This window comes from Oreochromis niloticus, unplaced genomic scaffold (genome assembly GCF_001858045.2).
Source record: "Oreochromis niloticus isolate F11D_XX unplaced genomic scaffold, O_niloticus_UMD_NMBU tig00001690_pilon, whole genome shotgun sequence".
Classification (NCBI taxonomy): domain Eukaryota; kingdom Metazoa; phylum Chordata; class Actinopteri; order Cichliformes; family Cichlidae; genus Oreochromis; species Oreochromis niloticus.
Genome location: NW_020327453.1, coordinates 118601 through 145737, shown reverse-complemented (window position 1 = coordinate 145737; position 27137 = coordinate 118601). Strand labels below are relative to the sequence as shown.

Below are 27137 nucleotides of genomic sequence, written 5' to 3'. Positions count from 1 at the left end.
CTTTGCTTGTGATTGTGTAAACTCTGAATGACGATTCACTCTGATAAACATGAAGCCTTGCCTATGCTTATCAAATGCCTGTGAAGACAAGTTCCTGTGTAAAGAGGAACGGAAAGTTCCACTTAAGCAGATGTTTAGTCTAAGTATAAACAGAACGTTTTAGCAAGATATGCATTTGTCTGTTAAGCAATCTATGTTCTTTAGCAAGATATGCATTTGCAATCTATATTCTGAGAACAGGCGGAGACTGCCTCCGCCCTGTTGAGTAACCTACATGCCTATATAACCTGCAATAAAGAAGTGTACTGGTGTGACTCTCTCTCGAGACGTTCACCCATGTACATGTGATTGATTATATTGTCTCACTGTGTCTCTGTTTTACTTTGGCAGCCTTCTATTTGGGAGATTTCCCCCGACAGGTACGATTTAAAAAATATATTATGTTAAAAATATTATGTTAATAATATTATGTCAGTGTCAGTGTGTTTGAGAAACTTTCTTTTCTTGTTTTTGCAGAGCAAACAGCAGGTTTGGAATTTATTTCTTTGGTGATAGCAATAATCTGCTTGATAATTTCTGTGATTCTCAATATTATTTTCATCTGCTGCCGAACTCCAAGAGCAGCATGTGAACAATTTCAAAGTAAGTGTTGTTCACTGAATTAACAATTATAATAACACTTTAGTTTTCCTCACATTCAAAACATGTTTTCAGAAAGAATTTTATTAATTTGTGTAAAATCAAGTATTTTTTGTATATATTAGTCTTGATTTTGCCTGCTCCTTGTACACCTCATTCCATTTGACCATGTGTTGTGTATATATCACAGTTTAATTTTCCCCCAAATTAAACAGATCTTTGCAGGTTATATATTAATTCATCAATCTAAAATCAAACATTTTTGTTTAAATATTTTAAGTCTCAATATTAGTTGCTTATGTATATATACATCTCTTATTGACCTTGACACATCACCGTCAACAGTTTAACTGCTGATTAAAACATTAATAAAAAATCTAAAAAAACAGATAATAATAACAATCCTTTTTTATCACCATTATGCACAGAAAAAAGCTCTTCACAGGAAAGACAAGATGACTTGAGGCAAACAGTGGACAGTAGTGTAAGTAATAAGACATATTGTTAATTGATTTAAATGATTTCCCATCCCTTTATTTTACGGAACTAATGGTGTTTTTTTGCATAGCCTGAAGGTGAATATGATCTGAACTACGCTGCACTGCATTTCTCTGGAAGCAAAGCTGCAAGAGGAAAGAAGAGGAAGAATGAACTGGAAACTGAAGAAAGTGTGTATTCTCAAGTTAAATGCAGAATGTGAAAGTGTGTATGAAAAACTGTGGGTTGACTTTGAGTATCTCATTCACTGAAAATAAACTACAAAAGAACTTGTTTTTAATTTTACTGAAAACATGATGTATCAGGTTGTTCTTTATATATTCTGTTACCCCATTCTTGTTTTTGTATTCATTCATGTATGAGTTAATGAATTTTCAAATCGGACAGTATTAGATAGAACAGTATTACTGTGATGGCCTCACAACATTAATTGTGAGTAACGTCAGTCTACCTTAGCTTTCACATGTCTGCGACAAAGGAAGTAAGGTTTCCGTTCAGACCTGGGTATTGTACAGCCATTTCAACATCCCTGATCAGCTTGCATGAGGACAATGGAAAATTAAGATTCAAACACAAATAAGTAAACATGACCAGTGTTTGTCCTATTTCAGCCACCAAAACTCTTTAATAACCTCCACATCAAAGGCTTGGTGATTTTTTGTGATTTATGTACACACTGTCCACATTTATAAAGTGCTCTCCAAACACTGACATTACAACTAACAGGGGGATTTTCTTGCTTCAGTTCAGCTAGCCAAACAACAGACAATCACTGACTGCTAAGAGACTCAGTAAAAGTGGACAACATAGCTGCAACATTGTTGCAGCCAGGGGTAGTGCAAAAGTGACCCCACGGACCGAAGATGGCGCCAGCAGTATGCACGGCGACACGTCAGTCAATTCTGCTAGCTTTGCTTTGGCTTTCGCTAGCCTTATCCTTTTCTATTTTATCCCAAAATGCCCTCGCTCTGCGTGTGTACAATCGCCAGTTACTCTTAGAAATCAAAGCATCGTATGACCTGGCTCTTAAACAAATGGAGACAGGAGATGATTATGGGCCTCCTCCACCACTTTTTGAGCCCTATATTCCGGTTTATCTGTGCCAACACTCCTACACCACTTCCTGGAAGAAGCGCCCGAGGAAACAAGGAAAGCGGGCTGGTACACTCATCAAAGTCCGAGCTCTTCTCCGTGCTTCTTGTGGAACTACTGGACCAGCAGAGTGCATCTTTAGATGGATCCTGCCTGTTGTCCCTGGAGCTCCCACGACACTTGATCCCCCGCTCTCAGCTTTCTATTTCCCTAAGCGGCCTCGGACCCGTGGATGCGGTGTGGACCACAGAAATCTTCACAAACTTAACCGAGCTGGAACATCTGATGTTAGGATCTACACACTCCAAATGGCTTTACTAAATGTAAGATCATTAGCCAACAAGACATTTGTATTAAATGACTTCCTAAAGTCACAATAGTTGGACTTTCTGTTTCTGACAGAAACATGGCTTCAACCCGGTGAGTCTGTAGCTTTTTCGGAACTGGTTCCTCCTAATTTCTCATTCTTCAGTCTCCCTCGGCCCTCTGGTAGGGGGGAGGCTTAGCCACCGTGTTCAACGCTCGATTTCATTGCCATCAAACATTACAGCACGACTCATTTTCTAGTTTTGAACTCCAGCTGTTTGAGTTACACCTAAACTCTGCTGCGCCTTTGCTGTGTGCCCTCCTATACCGTCCTCCCAAGTTTAATAAGGATTTTATCAAAGAGTTTTCAGGTTTTATGGCTGGAATTGTTCTTAATTTCGACAGTTTTTTAATCCTTGGTGATTTTAACATCCATGTCTGCTGTGACTCTAAACCTTTGGTCAAGGACTTTTTAAATATTGACTCTTTTAACTTGACCCAGTGGGTTACCGGTCCCACGCATGAAAAAGGTCACACACTGGACTTGGTGCTCTCCCATGGGCTGGATGTGTGCATCACGGAAATATCCGAGTTGCACATCTCCGATCATCTTCCTGTGTTGTTCACTCTAACGCTGCGCTGCTCGGTAGATAAGCCATACGCTCCAGCGCGCAAAAAGCGAGCACTTAGTGCTCTAACAGCGCTTTTTCTGCTGCCTTTATGGATTCTGGAATAATGAACTCCAACTGTAAAAGTGTTGAGGACCTTTCGGACATTCTTCATTCTACCTGCACTGATATCTTGGACTCTATTGCTCGGCTCAGGACTGTGCGTGCTAAACATTTATCAGAGCCATGGTTGAACGAACATACGCGCTCCCTCAGACGTGACTACAGACGCGCCGAAAGGAGATGGAAAAAGGGCAGATTGCACGTTTCCCTACAGATTTTAAGGACTCGTCTTTCTGCTTACCAAGAAGCTGTAAAAACTGCAAAGACAAAGTTTGTCTCAAACTTAGTGTCAGTAAACAGTCACAGGCCTCAGGTACTTTTTAATGTCCTTAATCGCTTTCTTAGTTCACGTGATAATGCTGGAGTCATTTCTTCACCAAGAATGTTCGATGATTTTTTAGCATTTTTTAATGACAAGATTCTATCGATTAGGGCTCTTGTCTCGTCGTCTGCTGCTTCAGATCCGAGTCTTTCTCCTGTGTGCTCAGCTGTCTTTGAGCAGTTTGATCCCGTCTCCCTTAATGACTTGACTGCGGTAGTTAGTAACCTAAGATCATCACACTGCCCCTCTGATTGTCTCCCTCCAAGCTTGCTTAAAAGCACTTTTAATACTGTTGGGCCTTTTATCCTGAGATTAATTAATATGTCCCTTGCTACAGGCTGCGTTCCATCATGCTTTAAACAAGCTATAGTTCAGCCTCTTCTTAAAAAACAAAACCTGGACCCAACTGTTCTGTCCAACTACAGGCCTATCTCAAAGCTTCCTTTTCTATCTAAAGTCTTGGAGAAAGTGGTCTACCTACAGTTGCAGGCCCACCTTGATTTTAATATGATCTCTGAAAAATTTCAATCTGGTTTTAAATCACTACATAGCACTGAGACGGCACTTTTAAGGATTTTTAACGATATTCTTTTAACTCTGGCAGCCCTGCTGCCCTTTTATTGTTGGACTTGTCTGCAGCTTTTGAGACGGTCGACCATGATATCCTGTTATCACGGCTAGAATTTCATGCTGGCCTAAAAGGATCTGCCCTACAGTGGTTTCGGTCCTATTTGTCAGAAAGGTCTTTTCATGTCAATATGGGCCCCCACAACTCCAAAATAGCCCCTTTTAAATACGGTGTACCTCAAGGCTCTATTTTGGGTCCTGCCCTGTTCGCACTCTATTTGTTGCCATTGGGCTCCATCTTCTCGCGGTACAGCATTTCATTTCACTGTTTTGCTGATGATTTGCAGATTTATCTACCTTTAAAAGCAGGGTCAGACCATCCCCAGCTCTTATTACGCTGTCTCGACGATGTCCAACAGTGGTTGTCATTAAATTTTTTAAAGCTAAATGAAAATAAAACTGAGGTTGTCATTTTTGGCAACTTTAATCATATCGACAGCACTCTGGGCGCCCTTTCCTTGTATTGTAAAACACATGTAAAAAACCTCTGTGTCTACATTGATGGTTCTTTTAAATTGAATAAGCAGGTGAGTGCAGTAGTTCAGTCCTGCTTTTTTCAGCTAAGACAGCTAGCCAAGGTAAAGCCATACCTCCCGGCTAACGTCTTTGAGCATGTTATTCACCTTTTTCTTACTTGCAGATTAAACTACTGCAATTCATTGTATTATGGTCTAGATCAGGCCACCATCCATCGTCTTCAGATGGTTCAAAATGCAGCTGCTCGCCTGCTAACTGGTACCAAACGGAGAGAGCATTTAACCCCAGTTTTAGCTTCTTTACACTGGCTTCCTGTCTCCTACAGGATCCAATTTAAAGTTTTACTTTTTGTTTTTAAGTCACTTAATGCCCGAGCCCCTCCTTACCTGTCTGAGCTCCTCTCTGCCTATGCTCCAGGAAAAACCATGACGTCTAGCTCAAAATTAATGCTGTCCATCCCACGGATTTATCTCAAATCCCGTGGTGATAGATCCTTCTCTGTGGCAGGTCCCAGACTCTGGAATAGTCTCCCCTTAAATATTAGATCTGCACAAACACTTGAGCAATTTAAATCATTACTAAAGACACATTTTTATGCCCTGGCTTTTAACACACTATGATCCAAGCATTTTGGTCTTATTTGAATTAGTTATAGTTATTGTTTTAATTCTTTTATTGTCCTATTATTGTTTTTTATTGTTATTATTGTATTACATTGTTGCTTTTTAATGCCATTGTTATATTGTTAAGCACTTTGTGCAGCATCGGCTGTTTGAAATGTGCTATATAAATAAATTTGACCTTGACTGTTTTTCAGTTCTAGTTTTTTCTACTGAATTATCACTTCTGTCACTAGTTAGTTAACATAAGCTATTGGAAGTCTATTACGAGAAACTAACCAGCCAATCCAGTGATGTCATGTTCTGTAAGGGCACAAGATGGCACTAAACATAGTCTAAAAACTTTAACCTCCTAAAGCGCTGTTTCCCAACCACTGTGTTGCGGCACATAGGTGTGCTGTGAGAAGATAGAGAGAAGATATTGATATGGTAACAGTAAAGACAGTTATTGATGGTATTGTAAAACCATTAAAATATATATTTAACTTGTCATTTCAAAAAGGGGTTTTTCCACAAAAAATGAAAGGCATCATTTTACAAACTATAGACCAGTGTCAATACTCTCCCAGTTCTCTAAGATACTGGAAAAACTTTTCATAAAAAGATTTGACAGTTTTGTGGAAAAATATGAATTACTGACAGATAGTCAGTATGGGTTCAGAAGCAACAGATCAACAGCTTTGGCATTGATAGATTTAATGGAAAAGATAACGGAATGTATGGATAATAAGAGGTTTGCGCTTAGCGTTTTCTTAGATCTAAAGAAGGCGTTTGATACTGTTAATCATGAAATTCTATTAAAAAAACTGGAAAGGTACGGGTTTAGGGGAGTGGTTTTGGAATGGTTAAAAAGCTATGTAGGGAATAGGCAACAATATGTACAAATAAATGAATATAAATCTAATATGATGGATATAGCTTGTGGAGTACCCCAAGGTTCAGTACTGGGTCCTAAAATGTTTATTATGTACTTAAATGATATCTGCAGAGTATCGCAGATTTTAAAGTTTGTAATATTTGCAGATGACACAAATATAATGTGTTCAGGTGTGGAATTGCCACAGGTTTTGGAGATGATCACACAGGAATTAACAATATTAAAGAAGTGGTTTGATATAAATAAATTATCATTGAATCTAGATAAAACCAAATTTATGTTTTTTGGAAACCAAAAGAAAAACATCAAAATTGAAATATGTGTTGACAATGTATATTTAGAAAGGGTAAATGAAATAAAATTTCTTGGTGTGATCATTGACCACAAGCTCTGTTGGAAGCCACACATTACTTATGTTCGGGGGAAATTGGCACGGGGCATTGCCGTCCTGGGGAAAGCAAAGCATATGTTGGATCAGAAAGCACTGCACATTTTATACTGTGCTTTACTACTGCCATATATGAGCTACTGTGTAGAGGTCTGGGGAAACACATACAAAAGTAACACACAAACAATAACTATAATACAGAAAAGGGCCATTAGATTAATAAATAATGTGGGGTACAGGGACCATACAAATGCACTCTTTGTCAAAATGAAAGCTATTAAATTCCAAGACTTGGTGAAGCTTAAAACAGCGCAAATAATGTATAAAGTAAGAAATAAATTGCTTCCAAAAGAAATCTGTAAATTGTTCATAGAAAGAGAAGGTGGGTATAACTTAAGAGGGAAATGGAATTTAAAAATACAAAGTGCTAGAACAACTTTAAGAACTATGTCTATCTCAATTGCAGGAGTTAAATTATGGAACAGTCTAACAGAAGAAATAAAAGAAAGTAAAAACATAAATCAGTTTAAAATAAAATATAAAAACCTAATTTTAAATAACTATAAGAATGAAGAAAACGGGGTTAACCCAGGACGGTAATGTTGCTGGTAATGGTGTTGTGGTTCTTTTTGGGGTTTTTTGGTTTGTTTTTTTGGTTTGTTTGTTTTTCCATAACTTGTGTATCTGCAAATATACTCATTCTGTATTTTTCATATGAAAGAAACTATACTGTGGGGGGGCTTGCTTATTTCTTGTTTTTGATTTATTTACGTTTTATTTTGTTTTGCTTTTTTTTTTTTTGACTTTTGTTTCATATGTTGTTTGTTTAATTTAAGACTAAAAGAAAATTAAATTAATGAGAGGTAAAACTTGAGGGGGTAGGGACAAATAAGTAAATACTTCTGCCTACTCCTTTTCAAACAAATAATGAAATGATATTTTATAATGATTGTGAAGACACATGTTTGAAATGTTTGAAATAAAAATGAACTGAACTGAACTGAACTGAAGAAATGATCAGGTGTGCCGTGGAAGATTATCTGGTTTCACCTGATTGGTACTTTAAGCGACCGGCATGAGTATCAGGCAGAATAATTACATTCTCTTCCACTAGAGGGCAGTACAACTTATTGCTCCAATTAAATGGGTTGCCAACTGCCAGTAAAACAGAAGAAGACAAAGAAGAAATTACATAGTCATGCGACAAGGCAGCGCGCAATAGCAATAGAAAAATATCTGAAAAGAAAAAGTAGTCAATCTGACCTGGGTCCTGGAGTAAAAATTCCAACCCAGATAAAGGCCCTAGTGTGAGTAGTGGGTAGAAGAAAGCAAAAATGGTATACCTGGGACAAACTGAGCCAATTCCGCTATGCCTGGTGCACGGGGGGAAATTATCATTATGCTTTTTGTAACATTTTTGTGTGGTGTTTGCTGCATGAAATATGTGCCATCGCTGCTAAAGGTTGGAAAACACTGCTCTAAGGCCTAACCTGTCACTGGCATCAGACAGGTGTTTTGTAATGTTTTTCTTTTTAAATTTGTAATATCTGTATAAAGCAAGAATTCTGTGCTTCTTAGTCATATCAGGGTCGTTAATTCACAACAGTGTGATGAAGCACCACAGAAAACAGATATTTTATCAGGCATTAGGGCTATTTTTACCATGGTTTTTGTCTATAGTTTTGTTAATGCTGTTTGCTGTGTTGCTTTCTGTGTGATTCGTTATTTGGATGCAGTGTTGGGGAGTAACGGAATACATGTACCAGCATTACGTATTTAAAACACAAAATATGAGTAACTTTATTCTGTTACAGTTACCGGAATAAGGTAAGGTGGTATTCAGAATACAGTTACTTTGTAGAAATAAGGGATTACATGGCGGTCTTTTCCTGTTTCATATGTTAAGATGTCCCCTCTCTATTTATGGTAATTCCACACCGGTGGAAACCTAAACAAAACACGCATTAAGAGGCTCTAATGCCTGTGTCTCAATCTCGCGGTCCATGTCACCTCTACTTGCAGCCCACATAATGACATGAAGAAATATTTTTGAAAAATTATTATTCAAAAAAATTACTTAATATGAAAGCAATAGGCAGAGTGTTACCGGATAGCCCTAAAGAATGTAGCCTCATGGGCAGTGTAGCCCAGTTGTAAGTAAGCTGTTACGGCTCGACTGTACACTGTGTTTGTTGTTTTCCTCTGAAACAATAAGTTTCGTTGGAGCAGCCTTTCAACGCCTCCCTCTGTCTCTCACTAGCAAAGTTGACCCAGACAACAAAGTAAAGCTAGTTTTCGGCTATGAGCCTGACACGGAACCCGATGTATTAGCCAGAGGTCCCTACGGTTCAGAGCCGCGGACCTGTTTTATATACGCGTGGAATAGTTTTCTATAGGAGATCGCTGAAAAAAGTGCAGCCTTACCTAATGTCCACCCTACTGTTACTCATTTTATATTAAGATTTAAAAATCTAGTTGGTATTGGTATGGCAAGTAGCCTTCAGTAATAGAAATAAATCACACAGCAATAGTACATTCATGTAGTTGTAAAAAGCACGATAATATAATAGGTAATCCAAAGTATTCAGAATACGTTACTCTCACTGGACACGCAATACATTACATAATACATTTTGGGGCATGTATTCTGTTGAGATTAAATTGTAGAGAGATTAAAGAGATTGTAAAGAGATTGTTGATTGAGCATTTATACACCGAGTGTTGTTCTTCCTTCAGCCCAAAGATCAAAGAATTGGGGTAGTTAACAATTCTGTAATCTGTAGTGGAATACATTTTAAAAGTAACCTTCCCAACACTGTTTGGATGTGGCACCTGCATGGGATTACCCTTATATCACTGAAAAAGCACAGAGTTGATGGTTTTAGGAGCCATTGGAATTTGTCAAATACGCCATTGATTCAAGGGTTGTGGTAATTTGACCTAAAAATTTGAATTAAAATGGGTTTAATGGGCTAAAAAAACAGATTTAACTCTGTCTCTGGATTTAAGAAATACATGTTTAGAGCGGGACAGGTGTAAATTAGCCTTTATATATGTAGTGTTTCTTGTACACTTTAAAGGTGAGCTCACAGCAATTTAGTAAAATAGAAAACAATAGGGAGTCTTGTAAGTAGTGCTGAAAACTAACCGTGTTCTTGATGTTGTAACTAAAATCATTTACAGTACTTTGAAGAGCATGAGACTGAACATGGTGACATCACACATCTGTCAGGTAGCTCAAGCTGGGCAAAACGCTATAAAAAGCATGGGAGCTGAGAAGAAATGTGAGAGTTTTGTGAGAAAGGCAAGGACATTCCAGAGCTAACCCCTTTAACCCCTGTAGGTGTGCATTATTTGTTGGTTTGTTTATCAGCTGTTTGCATAGATATGACAAATGTTTTACTTAAAAGATAAAGCGCTGCTCCTGAGGTCCCTATGCACAGTATCCAAGTTTATTTGATGGAAATTTGCCTCATTTCTATGGAGATGTAATAACATATACCAGCCTGAGAAAAAAAAATAGCATTATACTAATGTAATTTGCATATTAATGATTAAGAAACTGACAGCACAGCTCATTGCTAATCAGTGGTGCTAGTTTTGGTAATTGCACAAATGTACAACTTATAAGGTTGGGCAAACTTTATTTAGTGTCACTTTGACAATGCAGTTATCTTGCCTGTTAGTGGTCTCCAGACTCTCCGTGATGTTGATAAAAGCCTTGTTACACCTTCAGTTAAAATTATATTTTATAATAATTACAGAAAGTTTGGACAGTGTGCACTAAACTTTACTCACTTCACTTGGCCTCATATAGCTTTAAACTTGTCACACTCTAATGAGGCCCACCGTAAACAAAAGCAGGAACTAAAGTTTGAATTAATAGGAACAAATATCAAACAGTTTGTTAAGCAACATACATTAATGTGGTAATTTTCACATCAATAAAGACCAAAATATGTAGTGCAATAACTTATGTAAGTGAAGCCTGAAACTCTACTGGAATTAATGAAACAAGAAGTATAAGCCATATGGAACTGATTGCGGTTGTAAATCCTGATTTATTTGCATCACAAAGCATTATTAAAGTTATCTTCAGTGGAATAACCCACAATATGATTTTGTTCACTTTGTAAGAGGGTTGGTTAACACATTCACATCAACGCTTAACTTGAGAATAAACACATTCTTCAGTCTTCTGTTGTTTTTTATTGCTTCCTTTTGTAGCTTTCCTTCCAGGGAAATGTATTGCTGCATAGTTCAGATCCTGCTCTCCTTCATTCTGTTTGAAATTAAAAGATCATAAAATATTGTAGCTGCTGCAGAGATTCATAGTAATGAATTAACAACATAATTACTTACAATATCATCCAGTGGTTGAGTCAAGTTGTCATTTCTTCCTTGTGAAGATGTGCTGTCTATTGGTAATGATGAACAAATACACATATATTATGATATGTAGCAGATTTTTCATTACAGTGCTCAATAATGCTCTAATAATAATTAGACCTGCTAGTTCATCAGTTTTAATTTAAAGTTTCAATAAATTTAAAATAATAAATTTCTTTGATGAGTTTTTAACATTGTGCCCTTAAAATTTAAAGTTTTTGAAAGCACAAATATCAATATGGATACTCAAACTCGACACTTGTTTAATCAAACATAAATTAATGCAGAATAAGCAGAAGCTTGAGGTTTGACATTTGTTCTGTTGCTACATTTCACTCAATAAATGACACTTGCCTTTAAATTTATTACATACTAGTCTTGGTCTTCCGAAACAGGTGAAAACAATATTTACAATCACTGAAATGACCAGGCAGATTATTGCTATTACCAGCGCAATGAGATCCCAACCTGTTTCTTCTAAAAAACAAAAAAAGTATGTCATTACTTTGTGAAGAATATAAAAAAAAGAAGAAGTCATGATGGCGTTAACATGTTATGCGCATTTGTACTTTTGTGTTACCAATTTGCAGTTTAGTTCCATCTCCAAATAATATCGTTCCACATGTGACAACAGCACAGTAGTAAGTCCCAACATCAGAGGAGCTGACCTTCTTAGAGAAGCGATAAACACAGCTCTTCTGAGTGTCTGATTGCTTCTTACATTCAGTTTGGTTCTTTCCATCAACATAGATGATATTTGGATGAGAGTTTTGTCCTCTGAACCAGAGGACATTGAGATCTCCAGGACACATCTTGTTATCAGAGTCTGAGAGGACTGAACAGTTGAGAGTCACAGAATCCCCTGCACGGACTGGATCTAATACCGTTGGCCACTGCCGAACAGTAACATTTCTCTGGGTGTTCCCTGTGTAATAAAAAAACTGTGTTTAAAAATGACCTCCAAACACAGTTCCTATATATACTACTGTACAAAAATTAATGATAAAGAAGTATCTCAAAGAGAAAAAATTGAAATCCATTTGCAAACACATTAAAATACCTAATACAATGTTTAAACTTGAAATTTTAAATTCATATATAATCCACAGTTATTTTCCCCACCATGTGAAAAAATTATTTTCACTAAGATTTATTACCTTTACATTGTTTTAGGTGGTTGAGTAATTACAGTGAATCCAAAAGGCTGCAATCACATAATTACCTTTTAATAACAAATATGTCCCACTCCAAGTATTCACACTCCATTCCATGACTGCACAGTGATACATTCCTTCATCTTCTGGGATTGTCCTGAATATGGTCAGACTGCTGATGTTCTTATTGTCTTTTACTTCCAATCTTGAGGCATTAAACCCTTGTCCATACTGAGGTTGTGCAGTTTGCCGCAGTGTCGCAATCAATTTCAGAGTTTCCCCTGCTCTCTGCTTGTACCAGTGAATTTTACTGCTTAAATCACCAGGAGGTAAAACACATGTCAAGGTTACAGGTTCACCAAGTTGAACTGTGGTTACTTGATCCAGCGTATCTGCAGTGAGTTTAAACAAAACACATGAAAAACTGGGAAATTTGTCTAGAATATAAATAACCGGGACACACAAAACTCCTTATTAACCGTCACATGTTTACTTTGGTTGCAGATTGTGGCAAAAATAAATAAATAGTAGGTTATAAAGTTAGATAAAACTTACGTCCATAGTGAAGTAGAAGAAATGTTACCAATAACAGCATCATCGTGACAATGCCTTTACTAGGAAACTTGTTGATATTTCAGTGACTGAGGAGGATGATGTGATCAAGGTCAACATCTGATTGGTTATCAGTCTTTACAGTCAACATGCATTTCCTGGAATCGTCCTGCTTTGTGTGAAAAGTGTTGCCTCTATTCAAATGCATTTGTTAGTCTGTTTTATGCTAATCAAGACATTTTTTTTTCTTTGTGGTTCAGTAGACTGAAACAGACTTAGATAAACTAATGAAAAACAGATGAAACTTATAAACTTTGTTTATTTAGTAGTTTCGCCTGATGCTATAAGGAAGTCAAACTATTTAACTATTCTTCTTTCCAAAAAATTGCACATTCATCATTCCCATAGGAGGAAAACGAAAATTGTAGTTATTCTAAGTGCAAATCACAAAATCAAATCACTCAACTGCTCAAACTACAAAACAATCTTTCATAAATATTATGAATAAGGGAAATATCATCTTTCACATGGAAGAAAGAAAAGCCTAAAAACATGTGATTACACAAAACAGTCAGTTACCACTGCTGTACTAAGCATTATCTCTGATGGAAGTTTACTCGGGGCAGCAAAATCAAACAGTCCTTGGATATGTCAAACATGCTTTGTATTCTACACATTTCTGAGGGGCTGATTGAGATAGCAAAATGATGGTGATCAATATTCTAACTTTTCCTCTAGCACCACCGTGGGGTTAAGAAGTGTGATTATGAGAAAAATTGCTATAAATGATGTAATGAATGATGGAATTTCGTCCAAAAACTGCACATTCAGATTTTGTTTTTTTTTAACAGGCTATACCATCTCACTTTACGAGCTGCACTAGTTTAACCTGGGGAATATACCACAAAACCTAATCAGCATACCTAGGTTAACTTTCTGTTGTGTGAACTCACTTACCCTAACATTGTCGATCACAATAAATGGTCAAACAATGCTGGTTGTCAACTCGCAAAGTTAACCCAGGCTTTCCCATACACATTTATACAAAAGGGGTGGTGTTGGCAGCATCTGACCAATCGAAGAGGGACATTTCACAAATTATGACTCTTCTTCCAAAGACAATGATCCCTATAACAGAAATATTATCAAATGGCGCTTAAACATCTGTAAATATATATATATATATGTATATAAAAAACACCCAGCACGCCCCTGCGGGCGGTTTATCCTTCAAGCTCGGGTCCTCTACCAGAGGCCTGGGAGCTTGAGGGTCCTGCGCAGTATCTTAGCTGTTCCCAGGACTGCGCTCTTCTGGACAGAGATCTCCGATGTTGTTCCCGGGATCTGCTGGAGCCACTCGCCTAGCTTGGGAGTCACCGCACCTAGTGCTCCGATTACCACGGGGACCACCGTTACCTTCACCCTCCACATCCTCTCGAGCTCTTCTCTGAGCCCTTGGTATTTCTCCAGGTTCTCGTGTTCCTTCTTCCTGATATTGCTGTCATTTGGAACCGCTACATCGATCACTACAGCCGTCTTCTTCTGTTTGTCTACCACCACTATGTCCGGTTGGTTAGCCACCACCATTTTGTCCGTCTGTATCTGGAAGTCCCACAGGATCTTAGCTCGGTCATTCTCCACCACCCTTGGGGGCATCTCCCATTTTGAACTTGGGACTTCCAGGTTATACTCGGCACAGATGTTCCTGTACACTATGCCGGCCACTTGGTTATGGCGTTCCATGTATGCCTTGCCTGCTAGCATCTTGCACCCTGCTGTTATGTGCTGGATTGTCTCAGGGGCATCTTTACACAGCCTGCACCTGGGGTCTTGCCTAGTGTGATAGACCCCAGCCTCTATGGATCTTGTACTCAGAGCTTGTTCTTGTGCTGCCATGATTAGTGCCTCTGTGCTGTCTTTCAGTCCAGCTTTGTCCAGCCACTGGTAGGATTTCTGGATATCAGCCACCTCCTCTGTCTGCCGGTGGTACATACCGTGCAGGGGCCTGTCCTTCCATGATGGTTCCTCGCCTTCCTCCTCTTTCTTGGGTTTCTGCTGCCTGAGGTATTCACTGAGCACTCGGTCAGTTGGGGCCATCCGTTGTCTCATCCTGGACTGTGGTGCTGACACTCACCAGTCCCCGGCTCCCTTCCTTCCACTTAGCGTACAGCCTCAGGGTGCTGGACTTGGGGTGAAACCCTCCATGTATGGTCAGGAGCTTTCTTGTCTTGATGTCAGTGGCTTCTAGCTCCTCCTTTGGCCAGCCTATTACCCCAGCAGGACTCCTCAGGACTTGCCTGACCCTCTGCAGGTATTTGGTGGTTGCAGCCTTTCTAGCGGCCTCTTCATGGTTCCCATTCGCCTGCGGGAACCCCAGGTACTTGTAACTGTCCTCTATGTCTGCAATGTTGCCTTCTGGTAGTTCAATCCCCTCAGTTCTGACTACCTTCCGTAGTCATATATATATATATATATATATATATATATATATATATATATATATATATATATATATATGGATAGATAGATATAGATATAGATATATATCAGTAAAATGCAACACTGTTGTAGAAAGGACAATAGGTAATTAATCCTTAATCTCATGGTTAATCGCGCTGATTGGTAAAATAAACATTTTAATTCCAGTTAATTTATTTATCACTGAGAATCCTCTAAGTGCAGCTGTTGATATCCTAGGTGAAGACTGCACATTAACGCTCTGAAACTTTAAATTGGATTTATTTGAACAATAAATGTTCGTGTCCCACAGCCTAATGAAGGAAACATAGAAATTGCTTCAGTTTGATGCAAATCAAAGTGAAAATAATTTGATTGATTGAACGGGTATTCTTGATGTGTTCTACCTCAGGTAGCACCAGAGTAAAAGAGAGCAAACTAGAATCACATATAACAACATTTTTACACTTTCTATGTCATCAAATTAATACAATGACATTCCCAGGACAAGGCGACCCACAGTTTGCACTTCATTTAGTGGTTTTGATAAGGTACAGCTTAACAAACGTCACATAGAAAACATATTCTACCTGCAGAGAATCTATAATACACTTTACATGCTGTAAATAAATGAAAATGGCACTCCGAGCCAGTTTTAAACTGAATCTCAGAACTCAACCTGTTCCCAACAGTTTTAGTTAGACTTTGTGCTCTTTTAGAATTTGAGAGCAAAGATGAGGTCAGCAAGTACAGTGCAGGTGTCCAGTTTTAGGATTAGATATTATTGCTTATAGAATAAAAAGTTGTAAAATTGTTTGCTTTAAGAAGGTACAACTCCTCCTCCATCTCCTCCAAGAGAGATGGACAGCACATGACAGCACAGATTCTTCCATAGTGACTTATTACTGTCCACAACAGGCTGGCCATTGGAGTTTTCACATCAACAAGTTCAGCCAACTGCACCTTTTGTCTCACAGCCCACCACATCCTGCAGAAAACATGCAAACCTTTCAGCTGTGTTTCAAACGCCCTGCAAATGTCCTCTAAAGGTTAAAGTGGACAGCCTTCATGGTTCTATTCATACTTTATGGAAGAAATCAGCAACATGTTTCATTTCAATGCTGATAGTAATTAAAGCGTAAATTATGTATTTTAAACTACTACATTTTTTTTTGTTTTTATTCTACATTTTTTAGCTGATGATAAATGATATTTAGTGAAAATATTTTGCATTTCAGTTCGTCATCTCAAATGACAGATAGGTAATGTCAGCAACATCATCAACATCAAAATGTGTCTGTCTGAAGATTCTCCCTTTCTGCTGTGAGTTCAGACTAGAATTTGGCATTAGCAGCATGAAGTCATGGATCCATCCTGCATTGCATCAAATATCTGATGTCATGGTGTCAATGTGGATCAAAGTCTCTGAGGAATCTTTCCAGCACCTTGTTGAATATATGTTAGCAACTGTCCAACAAACCAAAAGCAACATGTAACTAACAAAGTGGCTAATAGAAGGAAAATCACACCTCAGCAGGACACCGGTACTCTAAAAACAATTACAGAAAGGCCTAATTCTGAAAAAAATAAATAAATAAACGAGTTGGAGAGGCTTTTTAGAAATATGGAATTAGGCAGTTACTAGAAATGTATGAAAAATTCTGCTTCTGTGACAATGGCAAATCTTGATTTTTATTTGTTTATCAGTTCCGTATTCACAGTTTTACACAACATTTCAAATGTCGCTCAGTAGCAATCCTATGTTGTACTTAAATATTTACTAACTGTATCACAGTGCTTGGTTTGATGTTTTCACTCATATTCAAACTCTTATACTTTAATGCAAGATGAATTAACAATTTAAATACAAACTTGTCAACACTTTAGTTCCTTCACCAAACAGCGTCTCCTGATAAGTGACCACAGCACAGTAGCATGTCACAGCATTTTAGATACAATGTAGACAAATCTACTTTTCACATCTACATTCATTCGTGTTGTGTTTTTGACACACACCTGTTAAGCTCTAAACTGTAGGTTTTCTATACATACAGGTTCTGAAAGAAACTGTTTTATTCACAGGCTGATATTTGCTTCATGTTTGTTTGTTTAAAAAATATACTGTTGACTAAATCATATATAAACGTTACCAATGGAATGGTTAAACACAGTAGCATTTCTAATCAAAGTTTTTTTCTGTAGCTAAGCTCAATCATAAACTACATAAAAAACTAAAGGATGGCATCACATTGGCTAGATTCATCATTTATAAGTTTTTCAAGTCATTGTGAATCCATAAAACAAAGAAAAAAACAAAGAACCTCGTGAATTTGGGAAAACTCACTACTAATTCCTTTTGACAGACAGAGAGAGACGAAGAAAAGAGATAGCCACTGAGGTAGAGCTTAGCATTTTTAGCAGAGTGATACAAATGCAAATGAAACCCACTGATTGAACATTGGCTTTAAGGGTCTGTCTTCAATGAAAAGATTCTTCAGCTAAGCTTAAGTTTCAGTGAGTGTCCTTCAGTATCTCAAGACAATAAAAAGCAAACACATTTAACAACTAAACTGGCAGATGAAGGTTGTGGTGGCCTGTTTCTCTGCACTTTGACCAACCACTGAAGCTGCTGACTCAGAAAGGATCTCATTTTGTGCTTTCACCAAATATTTACTGTGCTAAGTGAAACACATTGTAACAGTCTTTGGTGGCTTGCCAAACCCACTTTATAGTTTATAGTTTGCTAACCAATTAAAATTCTGCCCTTAAAGGAAAAAAACAGATCAGAGTAAGACGATGAATGATAAGTACTTTCTGTTGTTTCTCTGTAACTACCAATGAAAGATGCCAGACCACAGTAAATTGTAGCTTTTACTGATCACACCAGATCTAAGCAGATCTCTATATGTGTCCCTTTCTCATATACACTTTAACAGCTCTTGTAAACTGTTTAAATATAAATGTTAGTCACACTAATAATATAGTGTTATTACATTTTCCTTTTTTAGCATAGATTGAAAAACAGTGATGCCAGACCAGTTACTTGAGATTAAAACAGAGACAGGAAGTAAAGTCCTTTGTATCCATGCCCTTGCTTGAAAGCCTAAACACAACAATGCTTCCATGCTTCTGTGTCTCTTTGTGTGTTTCAGGTGAAGCAGCAGTTGAAATTTCAAGGCCAACATTTTTTTTATTAGTACATTAAAATCTTTCAGCTGTCTGTATAAATCTTCTGGAAATTGGTGGTCCCCCCCCCAAGGTACATGGATCTCAGTTGAGTCAGAAGCTCCCGTCAATGTGTTTGTGTTTTGGAGGCTGTAACTACAACCACCTCCTCAACTCTATATGCTGGTGCATGTGTCTCCTCTTTAGGAACAGACCGTATTGGTAATCATTAATAATGTTCATGTCATTAACTGCATTTTGCACAGGGACAATAAAGTTGAATCTAAACTTCTGAATCGAATCTTGGGCAGCTACTGTCTGATTATGCATCATTGTAGCGAAAGGTTGGACATCATTAAGCAAAGTATTTCAGACTTGGTAGTGTAAGGTTTTGAGACTGAGGCTTTGAGACTTGTAAATGTATTTTTAAAAATGTAATAAATAGATAAGTGGCAGCGGTTGAGCCTGGTAATCTCTGGTGATACATTCATTTTGGACATCTTTGCAGTTTTGAGATAGCACGGATAATTGTATAGCAAAGTGTAAAATTACATTATAAAAGCATGAGTATTGGGCAGATTAGTCAAGGAAACTTTACTAAAATGCCTTTCAGGTGCATTAAGGAAAATGAGGGATCCAGTGTTTTGGGGGTGTGACTCATAGTAATTCAATTTACGTAATTATTTATATCATATGTTCTTTGCAACATTAAATTGTTGATCTAGATCATTGATATTGTTACAGCAATATTGTAACAGTTAATTTACCATTACAATGTGTTTCCTAACCTTAAGAAAGTACTCCTTAGCTTAAGGTTAACCATAAACCAAGGCCAGCCTAAATGTTAAATTATACTTTTCAAAGCAATAAATGCTTTAAAAAGTGCCTCACTTATTTATGTTATGATAGTGGGTCATGCTAATAAAGGTAACAACTTTATGAGTCCTAAATAGCTTGACTATGTTAGGTAGGATAAAGTCTGTTGCCTCTATATTCTAGAAAATATCCAGACAATTCTGTTTTTGTGTTTTAGTTTACTGTGTCATCTCTTACATTTACGCCCTCAGAAATGAAGAAACCCACCATAAAAGAAAAGCATGTTGATGGTGTTGTTTCATATGTTTAGACTGGAAAGATGGTTGATATTATTTCCGCTGTGGTAGTGCAGTGAAGCACTAACGTAATAAAAAGCCAATCAGATTGTTCTAAAATTGTTCCCTCCCACTTGATGTGATTATATTAAGTTGCATCATCTTATAATATGTTTTAAATGCTGTGTGCTTTAATAGAAATGAGCTGCAAGTGGATTAATCAGAAAATGCTGATAATATTTTACATACTGCTGAGTGTCAGAGTTGGTAGTAAGTTTATTTATTTATTTATTCATATATTTGTACAATTTAGCATTTACAAATCTATCTCTCACTGCTTTTTTCTCATTTCATTTTCAGGATGCACAGATGATCTATTCTTTGAAACAAAGAGTTTAGTTGTTGGAGATTATGTGACTCTGAAATGCCCACGCCGAACAGCTGAGTACAAAGAAACCATGTACTGGATAAGGATAGTTTCTGGCAGCTCAGCTGAATTCTTGGGAGGAACATTTACCTTTGACTATAATGATGTTAACAAAACTCCCCATATTACAGCAAAACAAGAGCCTGGAACTTTTACTCTTGAAATAAGTAAAGTTAATCTAAGTGACATTGGCCTTTACTACTGTATAAAAGTCAGGCAGCTTGCTATGACATTTTTAAAAGGAACGTTTCTTACAATTGAAGGTGAATATGTTTTTTTTCTTTCAAAAAATCTTTTTTTTTTCTCAGTGAAGAGAGTGAAATATTTTAACAATTTCTTCTTTTATGTTTTCCAGAACTAGAACCTGATGACACTGACATTTTTCAAATGCCTCCATCTGATCATGTCTATCAAGGAGATCCAGTGGCTCTGCAGTGTTCACTCCTCTCTAACACTGAGAAGAAAACTTGTTCTGGAAATCACAGTGTATACTGGTTCAGAGCTGGAACAGACGAGTCTCAACCCAGTTTAATCTATGCTCATGGAAATAGTGGTGATGAATGTAACAAGAGTGCCGAGGATCCTTCCCAATACAAATGTGACTATAGCTTCTCCAAGAACGTCAGCACTGCTGATGCTGGGTCTTACTACTGTGCTGTGGCCACATGTGGACAGATCATTTTTGGAAATGGAACAAAGCTGAACATTAAGGGTGAATTTTCCAACGTTTATCCAATAATTTAGAATATATTAATATCAGCTGAATACATTTGTGTCAAATTTCTAATGTAACAACAACAAAAAAAATCATAATGACGGGATGCTTATATTTTTCCAGGGCCCAGCACATGGGACTTGCAGATGGCCAATACAGTTCTCTTTCTGTTATCTGCTGCACTGGCTACAACTCTAATTGTTATAGCCTACCTCATCAAGAAATTAAGTGTTTGCTGCCCTGGTAAGTTCTCCCTTCTCTATCTAACAGTATTTTGCAAAAATGTCACATGATTAAACGCCTTGAGGTGACTGTTGTTGTGATTTTAAATAAAACTGGCAATCAGGTGACTGATAAAAATGAATTGGATTGATTCACAAAGTTGTTTTTTAAAATCAGCCAAGAGTGTCTTTCATCTTAATTTTTTTGTTTCAGACACAGATCTTGGAACAACCAGTGGCAACCACGAGAATCAGGAGGTAAGGTCTATATCTGAAACAAAGATAAATTAATGGCATTTGAATTTTTTTTCACTTTATTTATCTCCAAAAATCGTATGTATTTCCTCAGAGAGGTGAGAACTCGATGGTTTATTCAGCAGCAACTTTCACCATAAAGAAAAGTGGCAAATTAGTGAGAAGAAATGAAAAAACAGAAGAGGAAGCAAAAGTCTACTCTGATATCAGTGCTTCTGCAGTAAAATAACTATTTTCAAACTGAATTTTAAGTGATATTACCAATTGCAAAGTTTTGTATGACAAACAACAATGTCATACAACATACAGCGTCTTCTATTTTACTTTTGAAACCCACAAATTATATTATAATAACATCTATGATTTTAACATCACATTATGTTATTGTCCAGTTTGTATTATTAATACTTTTTTTAGAAGTGTAAAATGTAAATTTTGCTGATATACTATGACGCTATATATTTAAATAAATGCTTACTTCCTTGCAAAGGGGGCTTCTTCATCTTTCTTTTGTTAACATGCATATTTCATCATCTTAACCATTCTGTAATGCATCAGTGCAATTTAAAACACTTCAACAAAACTGACCTATGTGACGCACAAAATATTGGACGTCAGACAGATGTCCAATAGATCATGTCTATATTGGGTCCATTGGTCAATCACCAATTCTGGACATCTGTACTACGTCTGAACTTGGTTGATGATTTTGACGTCCAGCCTTGACCCAATTTGACGTTCAACATTTTAATCTTGGACTGGGTACATTTTTTGGACGTCATGTGGACGCCTGTGAGAGGTGCAGGGAATTTACATGATTAATAAATGTAATGTTTTTTTATTTACAAATATCAGCATTGTTGTTATCAAAATGATATATATGAATATGGATTATTTATAAATAAACATGGTTTATTTTGTATTAGCCTATTGGTTTATTTAGTACATGTGGATTTTTTTGTTTTGTTTGTTATTTTACATTTTCCTGATTTTCTGTAACTGGTTTATTTATTTTAATTAATCAACTTATTAGTTTGAAACCAGGTAAAACTGAAAACTGTGTTGAAATATTAAAAATATTGAAATCCATGTTAAAATGTAAAATAACAATGGTTATATTTAGAAAAAGTTTTAAAATTCATGTTAAAAGGAGTGCAATGTGTTTAATAAGTTTAAAAAAGCATTTGCATTATATGTGGTTTGTTTTTATGTTAGTGAGGTTGATTTCCTGTTTTATTGTGAAGAACTTTGTAGGAGGAAGTGAATGTGGTTGTGATCGATGGCCTGCTCTGAGAGACGTTGTGACAGAAAGTACCAAGAGTTTGTGCAAGTTTGTATGTATGAATGAACTGGACAGCTCAACAGTGTTTTTTGATGCACACATTTTGTAAACTGTCTGTGAGAAGCTGGGGACATTTCTACTCCAAATCCATCACTCAGCTGCTCACTTTTATTTTAGCTCAAGAACCCGCACCATCTTGAAGATGTCCACTGACCACTCTGCATTCCTTCACACATAACTGTTTCTGTAGAGAAAACATGCCTTCCACCCTCTGGAAACATGGGACTTATTATAAAAATGACATCTTAAAAAAAAAGGCTAAGTGTGACATTGAAAAGGCACAGTTATGGAGGTCAAGAGTAGAAGTTTATTTACTGTCATCATAGTCATAATGCATTTGTATTCATATATAACATAGCAAGGAGGGGTAATACTACATAAATGATGAATGTAGCACTTGCTAATACTTTACTAATACCTTAATAATACCTAATAGTGTGACATTGTTTTAAAGTGCTATCACCTTTTCTAACCACAAGATTTCATAAAATAAGGATTTAAGATTAAGTTTGGGAGAATGTCAAAAGTTTTACAAATTCAGATATATATTATATTATATATATATATGATTTATATTATTATTAAAGATCAGCAAAGATATTTTAGATTCCATTAATGTTATTATACTTTATTTGTCTTATACTTTATTCTAATGGATTGCAGCTCACTATCTGATAATGTCTCTGGAGTAGGTAGCAAGCATTAGGATAAATTGCTGTGGTAAAAAAAAAAAAAGTCATATAACCTGTGAAACATAATTTTGATAGATTATTGGCAGCATCAAACCACTACCACTTTCACGTGAATGCACAAAGGAAACCCTGTGTTAGATTAGCAAGCTGATAACCAGCTTTGTGTGACCGTTTATCATGACTGTCAGTGTTAGGATAAGTGAATCCAGATGATAGAAAGGCATCTTGGGTATGCTGAACAAGCTTCATAGTGTGGGGCCCTGGTCTTCCACCCAATGTCAGGTGACTATTCTTTGTGCATTTTAGTAAAAATGAAAAACATCCACCCAAACGCCATTTCCCAAGTCAAAGTCTTCCTTACAAACCGTGTTAAAAAAAACTTAAAAAAATGCCTCCCTTACAATTTAAGGGAGACATTTGTTTTTCTTCTTTTAAACCACTGGTGTCTATTTTACCAATATATATCACAAAGTAATGCAGTCATGCAACTGCATTACTAGGCCACTGATTATTAATTTTGAGCTGCCTATCCATATTTGTGCTAAGTAAAGCATAGCCAGTTCTTTGGCAATAATTAAAACCTTGCCACAGAGACCAGTGAAGAATGTGACAAGGAGATGTTTTCTTTCCTGTTCTACCTCTTTGATGCTCTTGTAAGCTGTTTGTTATGCTTCCTGAGATTAAAGACAAGAAAAGCTGCTTTTCTATTCACACCTTTATTTGAAAGCCCAACCACAGAAATGCTTAAGTTTCCATGTATTGCTTGACAGTGAAGACTTTGAATTGTGTTTGTCACACAAATAAAAGGCAAATTATGCAAAAAAATAAGGGAAAATTTATTTTTTGTTTTCACCCCTCAGCTGCAAAAGGCTGATGGTGTATTGACGTTACCCTGCTGTCCAAGTGGACAATGTGGACACCCAAGTCTGAGAATGTGATAATTCAATAATGAACCAATAGATAACATAGGTGTATCTACTGAAAATCTTGGATGAGCTCAAATTTCGACCTCAACCTCAAGGTCAGAGGTCAAATTTTTTTTGAAAATCTTGAGAATGTGATAACTCGACAATGAAGTGATGTAGGATATTCAAATTAATACTTTAGATTTATCTACTACAAATCTTGGACGACTTCAAATCTCAGTGACCTAAGGAGCTTGGAAAGAAAATACTTCTTTAAGTTGGAAGACACTTAAAGAAGTCCAGACGCTTTTCTTTCTAAGCTCCTTAGACTACGATGACCTGGATGACTGAGAACCTTCACAGACAAATCTCAGTGACCTCGACCTCAAGGTTGGGGGTCAGGTTTTCTGAAAATGTTGTGAATGCACTTGCAGATAAATAAAAGGGAGACTGCAGTTACATAAACGATAATAACTTCTACTGGGCTGCTGGTGTTGGATGTGATGTTTATCCAGGACAGAATAGGGCTGAGCATAGCAGAGCTTGTGGCTGGACATGCAAAACAGTGCAGTTACCTGGCTGTTCAAAGCAAAGTTGCGCAGAGTCTAGAGTGTGACTTGTTAATCCAAATGAATAAAGAATCAAATCTGAAGCAGAGCAGCTGAAATGGCTTTCGGGTCTAAGAAGCAGAGTTGAAGAGAGCTGCAGTTAGAATAAATGGATTCTAACTTATCTATATTTCTTGTCAGCATAGCCAGATTTGTCAACTGGGGATTGGACCACCAGGTCCTCCACCCTTGACTCCTTCCTGATCTACAAAGCACCAAACCCCTAACCATCTCTGCAAGCTGTGGGCCCAGGTTGTGTAGGCCCAGCCAGGCCTCATGGATCAATATCAGGCCATTAGGATAGTTTTTAGATTATTTTGTTGCATTACAGTGCAGTGTGGTTGTGGGTGCAGATTTTGTGTCTGTGTCAAGGTGCCCTCAGACAGGATACACACCTTTGTATGACCCCTGTTCCTTATGATCACTTGTATGTGATTTTACCATTTCAGTCTTTCAAAGAACATCAAATACCTGTCTCTGAGGAAACCTGGGTACCTGTGGTGGGAACACAGATAGTTCTTTAAGCCAGGGTCTAGTTCCCCCTGTCAACATTACACTTCCACCACTGTGTAGATCAGCATAAAGGATCTAAAAAAATGTTTCTTGTACATTTCTTTCCAGGTGATACAATATTGTGGCGAGCTCAGGAAACGGAGGAGACAGAGGTTCCTTTGGTCTTGCTTTCGGCGAGCTAGCCAGAAAGCACAGCCATTTATTTAGCTTTTGGGGAGGAACACTGCCGCTAGCAACTGCTCAGCGCGGCAACCAAAACAACAACACAAAATGGCGCTCTCTCACCGGAAAAAAACACACAGAGGGAGCGTCACCTGTTACCATGACAACATAACAACAAACATAACTGTAAACAGAACATAAATGTCCGTAACACCCCCGAACAGCCCTGGGCCGCTACATAGCCCCCACCTAAGGGGTCAGTCGTCCCCGACAACCCCATTACCCCACACAAAGTCCTGCAAACGTCCCGGTGCCTTCTTCTGGCGCACCGGCCGGTCTCGAAAGGCGGGCGAAAAGTCACTCGGGCCAGAACATGGGGCGCTGCCAGCATCCCCTGCCCCGGCATCTGCCGGAGCGAGTGGTCGATACGGCGAGAGTCTGTCCTGGTGCAACACCACCAGGCGCCCCGGGCCCGGCATGCGAACACGGTACACCACTTCTGTTAGCCGCTCCACGACCTCCGCCGGCCCTTGCCAGTGACTGCAGAGCTTGGGGGACACTCCTCTCTTGCGAAACGGGCAGTACACCCAAACCTTGTCGCCAGGCACGAAAGCCCCCCCCGGCACTTAGTGTCGTAGGCTCTTTTCTGTCGTACTCCGGCGCTGGCCTGGGCCTGGCAGGTGTAGTCATGAACCACCTGCAGCCGCTCCCTCAGCCTCCTGTAGTAGTCCATCTCCGGCCCGCCGTCAATCTCCGGCTCAGGGGGGGACCCGAACACCAGATCCACGGGCGTCCGGAGCTCCCGTCCAAACATCAAAGCGGCAGGTGTGCACTGGCTGGACTCCTGAACTGCAGTCCGATACGACCAAAGGACCAGGGGCAGATGTCGATCCCAATCCCGCTGGTGGCGGCTGGTGAGAATGGCGAGCTGGGTGGCCAGCGTGCGGTTAAAGCGCTCGACCAAGCCGTCGCTTTGCGGGTGAAGCGGTGTGGTCCTTGTCTTCTCCACCCCCAGCCGCCGACAGATCTCCCCGAAGACCTTCGATTCGAAGTTACGCCCCTGGTCACTGTGGAGCTCAGCCGGGACCCCAAAACGGGTGAACATCTCCTCCACCAGCTTCTCCGCCGTCGTCGATGCACTCTGGTCCGGCACAGCGTAGGCCTCCGGCCACTTTGTGAAATAATCCATGGCCACCAACACGTACCGGTTCCCTGACTCCGTAACAGGGAAAGGCCCTAGGACGTCCACTCCCACTCGCTCCATCGGGGCCCCCACCAGGTACTGTTGAAGGGGGGCAGTGGAGCGTTGAGTTGGGCCCTTCTGTGCCGTGCAGGTGTCACAGCAGTGCACATGAAGTTCCACATCCCGTCGACAGCCAGGCCAGTAGAACGGTCCTCTGAGACGGCGGAGAGTTTTGGCGTTCCCATAGTGGCCGGCCCCCACCGAGCCGTGGACGAGCTCGAGCACCTGCGACCGCAGCGACCGAGGCACCAACAGCTGCAGGAGATCTCTGCCCTGCCCGGGGGCCCGCCATCTCCGGTACAGGAGGCCGTCGTGGGTCCCAGGTTGTTGTACTGGGAGTAGTAGGCCTTCACTTCGGGCTCCTGCCCCGACACCCCCGTCCAGTCGGGCCGTTGCGCCGCCTCCAGCCAGGCCCCCACCTGAACCAACGTCGCATCGGCCTCCTGCTCCCGCTTCAGCTGCTGCGGGGTCAATGGGAGCCACCCCCCTCCGCTGGCCGTGGCCTGAGCAGCAGCCACCCCAGCGCCTCCTGGGCCCGCTCCTCCTGTCGCAGACAGTAGCGGCACTCGACGGCCATGCAGGGCCTTCTGGAGAGGGCATCAGCGTTGCCATGCTGTCGACCTGCCCGATGCTGGATCTCAAAGTCGTAACCCTGAAGGACCTCCAGCC

The 27137-nt window shown here is 38.9% G+C and overlaps 2 protein-coding genes and 1 long non-coding RNA gene across 3 annotated transcripts; 2 read left to right on the top strand and 1 right to left on the bottom strand.

The window, feature by feature from the left end:
- The first annotated feature begins 519 nt into the window (after window positions 1-519).
- On the top strand, window positions 520-1381 carry LOC109203227 (uncharacterized). The gene is made up of 3 exons (XR_002063143.2): window positions 520-642; window positions 1068-1123; window positions 1208-1381. It is a non-coding gene; the product is annotated as an uncharacterized LOC109203227 (long non-coding RNA).
- Window positions 1382-11291: 9910 nt separating this feature from the next.
- On the bottom strand, window positions 11292-12718 carry LOC112844852 (uncharacterized). Its single transcript, XM_025904452.1, has 4 exons — window positions 12676-12718; window positions 12189-12557; window positions 11547-11891; window positions 11292-11443 (listed from the first exon to the last, which is right to left on the bottom strand). The coding sequence occupies exons 1-4, from the start codon at window positions 12716-12718 to the stop codon at window positions 11292-11294; spliced, it is 909 nt and encodes a 302-aa protein (XP_025760237.1).
- Window positions 12719-19577: 6859 nt separating this feature from the next.
- LOC109203015 (hemicentin-1) lies at window positions 19578-21334 on the top strand. Its single transcript, XM_019362046.2, has 6 exons — window positions 19578-19655; window positions 19746-20075; window positions 20168-20524; window positions 20651-20770; window positions 20963-21006; window positions 21098-21334. Exons 1-6 carry the CDS (start codon window positions 19586-19588, stop codon window positions 21230-21232), a joined length of 1056 nt encoding a protein of 351 aa, XP_019217591.2. The 5' UTR covers window positions 19578-19585; the 3' UTR covers window positions 21233-21334.
- Window positions 21335-27137: the final 5803 nt, after the last annotated feature.

Bases quoted from the DNA above. Each gene is read 5' to 3' on its own strand.
- LOC112844852 (XM_025904452.1), bottom strand. From the start codon at position 12,718: ATGATGCTGTTATTGGTAACATTTCTTCTACTTCACTATGGAC. The intron at 12,558-12,675 runs GTAAGTTTTATC...TTTATATTCTAG, and splicing joins TCTTCTACTTCACTATGGAC to ACAAATTTCCCAGTTTTTCA. The intron at 11,892-12,188 runs GTAATTATGTGA...TTTATTACACAG, and splicing joins GACATATTTGTTATTAAAAG to GGAACACCCAGAGAAATGTT.
- LOC109203015 (XM_019362046.2), top strand. From the start codon at position 19,586: ATGAGCTGCAAGTGGATTAATCAGAAAATGCTGATAATATTTTACATA. The intron at 19,656-19,745 runs GTAAGTTTATTT...TTTCATTTTCAG, and splicing joins GCTGAGTGTCAGAGTTGGTA to GATGCACAGATGATCTATTC. The intron at 20,076-20,167 runs GTGAATATGTTT...TATGTTTTCCAG, and splicing joins AACGTTTCTTACAATTGAAG to AACTAGAACCTGATGACACT.